This window comes from Neovison vison, chromosome 6 (genome assembly GCF_020171115.1).
Source record: "Neovison vison isolate M4711 chromosome 6, ASM_NN_V1, whole genome shotgun sequence".
Lineage (NCBI taxonomy): Eukaryota > Metazoa > Chordata > Mammalia > Carnivora > Mustelidae > Neogale > Neogale vison.
The window spans coordinates 170,191,612-170,200,080 of NC_058096.1; the positions used below are offsets into that span (position 1 = coordinate 170,191,612).

Here is an 8,469-nt window from a genome sequence, read left to right on the forward strand (position 1 = left end):
TCCAAGAGTTTCCAACCTTTTTTATAATCAAGAAGTGGATGTGAAAACCTGGATTTATGGCTTCTCGTGGGAAATTGAATAACCTATAACACTAGCTTGGCAGATGGGTGGGGGCTGCCCCTTTAGAAGCAATAAGCTTCTAGCTTGCTCCAGTCACCCACTTGGCCCACTCAGGTCACCTGCAAAGTCTCTGAGTGAGATCCGCCTTCCCCACAGTGTAACTTCTCCCCACCCAGAATGTAAGGGATATGTAATCACTGATTTTTCTTCCAAGTAGGTGCCCCTGGAGAGTTGGTGCCCTCTGGAGAATCGGGTGAGTGGCCTCTAGAGAATTGGGTGAGAGGGGGTGTCAGTGCTGGTGATGGATAGGTTTGGGTACTTTCTTTCCCCTGGGAGAGCCAGCTACTGTTGGGTTCATGGGTATAAGATAGGAACTCCAAATCCACTTGGCGTCCTGGGGCTCTGACCTGGGCTCAGCCAGGCAGGGGTCCAGTGCAGATTAGAAAAGGGTTTCAGGCAAGAGGCAAAGGGATTACAGCCAGAAACTGATAGATGGAAAGCTCCTTTGAGGGCTGCAGAAACTGACACGGCATTTTCAGAGGTCACCTATTTCCTCCACTGAGTTAGAGGCACTTGTTAAGTTCCCAACCTAGCCTGGCACTGATGTTGAGTTTCTCATTTCCAGGACTCCGAAGACGAGGCTCTGACCCAGCAAGTGGTAAATATACAAACTCTGAGAAGAAAGGAGGAAGGGTCTGGATTCCGGGGGTGTCCAGACAGCCCGAGAGGGTGGGTCAGTCACAGCAGGGATGCTGTCACCAGCCAGAGGGTCACCTTGATTCTGGAAATGGACCTCTAAGCTCAGGAGAAAGGAAACAGAATGCAGACTCGGGCCTGTGCAGAGAAGAGAGGGGTGAGTGGGGGCCCACAGCTTTGCTCTGACTAGTCCTGGGGTGAGTGCCCTCCTACCCAGGAAGAAGAACCCAGGAGAGTCAGTCTCAGTGAAGCAGGGAAGAGAAAACCCCACGTGCCCTCCCTCATCAAAGTTCAACACTCATCTCTCTCTTGTTCCTAAGGAGAAGTGGAGGCCTCTGAGTTAAGAAGACTGAATATAAAGAAAGATGGTAAGGAAATTCATGCCCCGAAGCTGCTTCTGCCTGTCTGGTCCAGATTTCTGTGGGTAGAAAGTCTGTCAGTGGCCTAGAAAACCAATGATCATAGCCAACCTCTGTTGTGTCCCCTGTTTGCAGACTCCTCAGCTTGCAATCCCCTCAGGAAGGTGGTATGATGACTCCCATTGTGCAGATATGGAAACTAAGGCTTAAGGATGGAGTGCGGACTTTCAGCTAGCAAGTGGCACAACCTGGGCTTGAACCCTGGTCCTGGGCTATTTCTGCTATATGTGGAGTCCTAGGAATGATAAATGCCCCCTAGCCCTCTGGCCACGAGGGGGTGCTGGTTGGGGGGATGAGGAAGCCATGAGGTTAGATTAGCCTTGGCTCTAGAGAAGGAGCCATAAGAACTGGAAGGAACTCTTTCACTCTTAAGCCTGGGGTCTTTGGGGGATTCAGGGAGGAGGGTAAGAAGGCGGCAGAAGCCCAGGGTGTGCGATTAAACAAATGGCAGTTGTCCTAGAAAATCTGGGGTTGTTGCAAAGCCCCACCTTCAGCGAGTGGGAGACTCCGTGTGAGCCCCTGACTCTGTCTCTGTTCAGTAAATGAACCAGGGTTTTAGATCTTCCCTGGGCTATGAAATGTGCCTCATTGAACTAAAACCAGGACTCTTAAAGTGCAGAACATGACATTATACCCTAAAGCAAGAAGGTGATTCCCCTTTCTGCTCTCCTTCCTAGAGCATGATCTCAGTTTGATATCCCTGTGCCTTTAATGCCGACCTGACCCTTGCTCATTGCCCTTTGGACACAGACAGCAGAGCCTCGACTAATCTCAGCCCCTCCACTGAATTGAGGGCCCTGGGTCATCTCCCCAGGGACTAGCCCAGCACCTGACTAAGTGCAGGAGGGCCTCATTCACAGAGAACACCTGAACAACTGCTCAAGGCACAGAACCCACTTTCAGCGCCTCTCCTTGGAGAACCCTCCAAGCCTACAATTCCACTTCTACGCATGGGGTCCACAGAAATACGTGCACAGAGATTCATGTGTAGTGGTATTTGGTGCAGCATCAGTAATAGCGAAAAATCAGACACTTCTAGGTTCATCAGTGGGGGACCAGACAAATAAATTAGGTTAAGTTTATACCACGGAACACTATGCAGCCATCCAGAAGAAAGTGCTGATCTACATATGTTCTGAGATGGAAAGATGGCCCTGATCTATCTATGAGAGGAATAAAACAAATGATGGAGCTGCAGGTGTACAAACTGGTCCTGCTTTTTAAAGATTTTTTTAAAATTTATTTATTTGACAGACAGAGATCTCAAGCAGGCAGAGAGGCAGACAGAGAGAGAGAGGAGGAAGCAGACTCCCTGCTGAGCAGAGAGCCCGATGCGGGGCTCGATCCCAGGACTCTGGGATCATGACCTGAGCCAAAGGCAGAGGGTTTAACCCACTGAGCCACCCAGGTGCCCCTGGTCCTGCTTTTTAAAAAAAATTCAATTATAATTAACATACAGTGATACATTAGTTTCACATGTACAATATAATGGTTAAGTAATTCTATATATTACTCTGCTCATCATAAGTATACTCTTAATCCCCTTCACCTGTTTCACCCCTTCCCCCCACCCACCTCTCCTCTGGTGACCATCAGTGTGTTAAGAATCTGGTTCTTTTGTTTGTCTCCCTTTTTTCTTTATTTTGTCTCTTAAATTTCAGGTATGAGTGAATCATATGATGTTTGTCTTTCTCTGATTGACTTGGTACACATAGCATTATACTTCATCCATGTTGTTACAAATGGCAAGATCTCATTCTTTTTATGGCTGGGTAATATTCCGTAACATACACATACCATATTTTTCTTATCCATTCATCCTTTGATGAATATTTGCGTTGCTTCCATAATTTGGCTGTTATAAAGTTACAATAGACATAGGGGTACATATATCTTTTCGAATTAGTGGGTTTTTTTTATTCGAGTAAATACCCAGTAATGGAATTACTGGATTGTATAATAATTCTATTTTTAATTTTCCCCATAATTGGTTTTCCACAGTGGTTACACCAATTTTCATTCCCGACAACAGTACATGAGGGTTCCTTTTTCTCTACACCCTGCACATAGTTGTTATTTCTTTTCTTTTTTATTTAAGCCATTCTGAGGTGTGAGGTAATATCTCATTGTGGTTTTCATTTTCATTTCTCTAATGATGAGTGATGCTCATCATCTTTTTATGTGTCTCTTGGCCATCTGGATGTCTTTTTTGGAAAAATGTCTGTTCATGTCTTCTGTGCATTTTTAATTGGATTATTAGTATTATTATTAATATTGGTGTTAGGTTATATAAGTTTTTTATATACTTTGGATATTATCCCTTATCAGATATATCATTTGCAAAAGTCTCCTCCCATTCACTAGGTTTCCTTTTTGTTTTGTTGATGGTTTCCTTTGCTGTGCAGCTTTTTATTTTGGTACAGTCCCATTTGTTTAATTTTGCTTTTGTTTCCCTTACATCAGGAGACATATCTAGAAAGAACTTGCTATGGCTGATGTCAAAGAAATTACTGTCTATATTTTCTTCTAGGAGTTTTATTGTTTCCTGTCTCTCATTTAGGTCTTCCTTCTATTTTGAATTTATTTTGTGTATGATGTAAGACAGTGGTCCAGTTTCATTCTTTTGCATGTTCCTATCCAGTTTTCCCAATACCTTTTATTGAAGAGGCTGTTTTTTTTCCGTTGGATAGTCTTGCCTCCTTTGTTGATGATTAATTGACCATAAAAGCATGGCTTTATTTCTGGACTCTCTATTTTGTTCTGTCTATCTATCTGGATATCTATTTATTTATGGTTTTATTTATTTATTTGACAGAGAGAGACACAGCAAGAGAGGGAACAAAAGCAGGGGGAGTGGGAGAGGGAGAAGCAGGCTTCCCACCGAGCAGGGAGCCTGACATGGGATTCCATCCTAGGACCTTGGGGTCATGACTTGAGCTGAAGGCAGATGCTTAATGACTGAACCACCCAGGCACCCTTACTTTGTTCTATTTATCTATGTGTCTATTTTTATACTAATGTCATACTGTTTTGATTACTACAGCTTTGTAGTGTATCTTTAAATCTGGGATTGTGACACCTCCCTGCTTTTGTTTTTTTGTTTTGTTTTTTTCTAAGATTTTATTTATTTATTTGACAGTGAGAGATCACAAGTAGGCAGAGAGACAGGCAGGGTGGGGGGAAAGCAGGCTCCCTGCTGAGCAGAGAGCCCGATGCGGGGCTCCATCCTAGGATCTTGAGATCTTGACCTTAGCCTAAGGCAGAGGCTTAATCCTCTGAGCCACCGAGGCACCTAGGCACCCCTGCTTTTGGTTTTTTTGAATGTACATATATATGCCTGGAAGCTGTCTTTAAGGAGGGGGATTAGAGAGGGAAAATGGGGGGTTGTGAAACTTTTAGGCTTGACACATTTGCATTTTATACAATTGCCTTTAATATTCATTTGACAAACAAAGTATTGGGCAGCTCTGCATGCCTGGTAGTACTTTAGTCTCAGCAAAATTCCTACCTACCATCCTACTGAGAGGGACAGAGAATAAATCTGTTTCGCTTTTTTTGTTTGTTTTTTGAGAATAAGTGTGGAAATAAATATATAACAAGTTGAGTGGTGTCAGTGTCAGAAAAATAATAAAAAGAGATAAAGCCTGGAAAGGAGAGGGGCTGGGGTGATTTTTTAGTTGGGTTCTGAATAAAGTTACATTGGAGCAGAGACAGCACTACTTTTAGTAACAAAAAGAAGAAAGAAGAGAGAAAGAGGCAAATAGTAATTTCCCACCTCTGCCTTTACAGATGAGTTTTTCCATTTTGTCCTGCTCTGCTTTGCCATTGGGACCTTGCTGGTGTGTTATCACTATTATGCAGGTGAGGACCATGGGAACAGGATGGGGGATGGGAGGGTCCAGACTTGCAGGCTGACACTTCTCTCCCTTGCTGCCCTTGCAGACTGGTTCATGTCCCTTGGGGTCGGCCTACTTACCTTCGCCTCCTTGGAGACTGTCGGCATCTATTTTGGGCTGGGTAAGCTCCCCCTATACGCGCGCGCACCCCCATCCCCCCACAGACTCTTTAGGGGTGGTGACTGGACGCCCACAGATGCCCACCAAGAAAGCCACCACATAAACATTTTTTAAAGATTTCCTTATGCTTATGTTTTCTTCCTGACCACTTTCAAGGTCACGGTGAGGTCATTGGCAAAACCCCATGGAAAAAAATGGGCAGCTCCACAAAAATGCAACAAAAACAGTTTAAAGTGGCAAACAAACAGAATTAGCCAGAGATGGAAAACAGGGCAGTTCAGGAGCGGGGTACTGAATTCACTGAGTTTCCTGGCACTGTTATTGCTATTGGAGGTCATTGTTTTTAATAATAATAACTCTAGTACTATTATCTAAGCTCAACCTGCTGCCTGAAATTCCACTGCTAATCCCTGGTGTGTGGTTTAAGCTTTTGTCTGCGGGTGGGTGGGGGGTGAGCCTGAGTCCCTTGTTGGGGCACAAAGCTCAAACTCCTTTTCTCTGTTTGTGAGCAGTTTACCGGATCCACAGTGTTCTGCACGGCTTCATCCCGCTCTTTCAGAAGCTTAGGCTGATGGGTAATGTTTCCACCCTTCTTATGTTCACCCTCTTTCTCCCTATCAGGGTCTCTGGTTGCAAACGAGGCTTAGCCTATAGGAAAGAGCACAGGGTCTGGAGTCAGGGGCCTGGGTTCAAGGGCTGCTCTTGCCGATTCACCAGCTCTGGGGCCCAGGATCATCTTTCAGCCTCCATTTCCTCCACTGGACGATGGGTGTAGTAATACCCACTGCACAATGGTGTTGTGCAAAAGCATGTGAGAAACAGAGGTGAAAGTTTTCAAGTGTAGAACACAGTAGAAAAGTGAAGGGAATCTGGGTGTTCCTCATTCTCTCATAGACCTTTGCACTTACCCAAGCACCATTTTTGCCAGGATTTTATTTGCCTACTAAGTGTGCTGCAGTTATGTTGCAAAGGACTGATGAGGGAACTGAGACCCAGAGAGGTGGAGTGATTTGCCAAGGGTCACACAGCTAGTGTGGTTGGGCTAGGCTAAAGGAGCTCCTCTTTCTTTCTGACAGCAGCTCTGTGCCTACCATGATGTCTCAAAACTGAGAGGCCAGGGGGCTGTGTGGCTCTGTGCTGGGGCTGTCTCCTATAACCTATTTAATTTATGAAAGGGAAATTAATTGCAGTGGCTGCAGGTGATGGAGAGCCATGGCTTCTAGGGTGACCACATTATCCCAGCTGTGAGAAGTATTTGTGCAACTGAGGGGAATGGTATAGATGAGACCTTGCTGCCTTCAGAATCCCATGCCATCCTGTGGGCTTTGCTTTCCAGGATTCAGGAAGACCGACTGAGGCCAGTGCTGGGCCAGCAGCCACGCTGGGCCCCAGTATGACCATACTGCATCTCCTGAGTGCACAAGGGCAGAGCGCGGTCCTGGGAGACACGGGCGGGCCAGTCTAGAGCAATAAAGAGAGCGCTTTTCCTTCCATGTAGTCTGAACGTTGACACCAGCCTGGACCCAGGCATCATTTGGGCAGTACTGGCATTCAATCCAGCTGCCAGGTTGGAAGGCAGAGGAAAGGTACCACATCTATGCCCTTCGTGGTTCCTGGATCAGCAGAAGGATTCTAGGATGTTACTATTCTCAGAAGACAGTAGGAGACCCCTGGGCCCTACAAGCTATAATCCGTGTGAGCCCCTGATTCCTCTCAAATTGCCAGGCCATCCAGGTGGCCTCTAAGCCTTACAGAGTCATCCAAGGAAAGAGAACCTACTGCCCTGAGGCAGGGAGCCATCATGCCATGCCCCTAGGGTAAGCCTGATACAGGAAGCTGCTGGGGACTAAAGCCACAGCTTCAAGGCATCTTCTCTAGCCCCATTGCCTAGTGCCGGCCCTGCTGCTTTGGATTCCAACAAGATTCAAATAAACGTTTTCTTCCCTGGACTAAAAAAAGAGTCAGCTGAATGTTCCTTCAGGTTTCTTAAGTATGAGAACACATTTGGAGTCTCCTTTGACCCCATCTAGTCAGGGAAGGCAACTTGTCTATTGGATAAAGTATAAAAGAGAATAAATGTACAGCCCCTCACTTTAGAACCAAGACTCCAATTGCACAAGTTCAGAAAGAGGGTTTTGCAAACATTCCTATAAAAAGATCTGGGGCTGTTAGGTACTCTAAGCCCAACAAATACCAAAGGAGTGAAACAGAAGCACACATACACAAAAATTCACTACAAACTTGGATTGGATAAATGGAGGTACAGAGTCTAGATTGAAGGAGGTGATAGTAGTTCTTTATACAGCTAGTCCACACCAATAGCATGTATTCAGTTGTAGATTCACATCTCAAGAGCAATAGTGACAAACTAGAGAACATACAGAAGAGACCAGAGTGGGACTATAAAGAATGACTGAAGAGATAAGAACTCTTCAGTTTACAGAAGAGAAAAGTGGGGCCTTCCCTGAGCTCACAGACTCTTAGAGGATACTTTCTCAAGCATTTATGATGGTTCAAGTACAGTCACATGTTATCTGATTTAATTCTCACAGCACCCTTGACATGTCGATCAGCCTAATTTTGCAGAAGGAGAAAGAGACTCAAGGAACTTGAGTAACTTGCTCAAGCTCCCACAGTAAGCAAGTGGCAGAGCTGCCATTTGAACCCAAGCTTATGTTCTCCTTATGCCAAGCTGCCTTATAGAGCTTGGCCAACCTAGGCCCCCACTCCAGGGAGAGCAGTCCCAAGGCAGCTGCAGTTTTCCACTGTGTTTCCCAGACCTTGGGATTTCTGAGTTAGAGAGGTTTTTTTTTTTTTTTTAAATGAGGGGAGTGGTGTCTGGCTGGCTTAATTGATGGAGCATTCAGCTCTGGATCTTGGGATTGTAAGTTCAAGTCCCGTGTTGGGTGTAGAGATTGCTTAAAAATAAAATATTTAAAAATAAATTAAATAGCCTGGGTGGTTCAGTTGGTTAAGCAGCCAGCTCTTATCTTGGCTCAGGTTATGATCTCAGAATCCTGAGATCAAGCCCTGCATCTAGCTCCATGATGGACGTAGAGCCTGCTTAAGATTCTCTCTCTCCCTCGGCCCCTCCCCAGCCCCCACTTGCAGGTGTTCATGTGCACTCTCAAGTGAATAAATAAATAGTCAAAGGAGGGCTACCAACTCTTTCTCTTGCTGATTGAAGACAATAAAAACATCAGCATCATATTATAAGAGAAAGAATAGTTTCACATCAAAAAAGCAGGGAAGGGGAACCTGGGTGGCTCAGTCAGCTA

The 8,469-nt window shown here is 45.2% G+C and overlaps 1 protein-coding gene across 6 annotated transcripts in view; it reads left to right on the forward strand.

Moving 5' to 3' along the window:
• The window catches only part of TMEM40 (transmembrane protein 40), a 33,665-nt gene extending 26,516 nt beyond the window's left edge, over positions 1 to 7,149 (forward strand). For 2 of the 6 annotated variants that reach the window (XM_044252960.1, XM_044252959.1), the window contains exons 5-11: positions 275 to 313; positions 686 to 718; positions 1,077 to 1,124; positions 4,965 to 5,036; positions 5,118 to 5,192; positions 5,704 to 5,766; positions 6,528 to 7,149. In XM_044252960.1, the coding sequence (XP_044108895.1) occupies positions 275 to 313; positions 686 to 718; positions 1,077 to 1,124; positions 4,965 to 5,036; positions 5,118 to 5,192; positions 5,704 to 5,766; positions 6,528 to 6,547 (350 nt within the window). In that variant the 3' untranslated portion in view covers positions 6,548 to 7,149. The remainder of the gene's footprint in view (positions 1 to 274; positions 314 to 685; positions 719 to 1,076; positions 1,125 to 4,964; positions 5,037 to 5,117; positions 5,193 to 5,703; positions 5,767 to 6,527) is intronic. The other 4 variants (XM_044252961.1, XM_044252964.1, XM_044252962.1 and 1 more) reach the window with 3 other exon arrangements.
• The last annotated feature ends 1,320 nt before the right edge of the window (positions 7,150 to 8,469 follow it).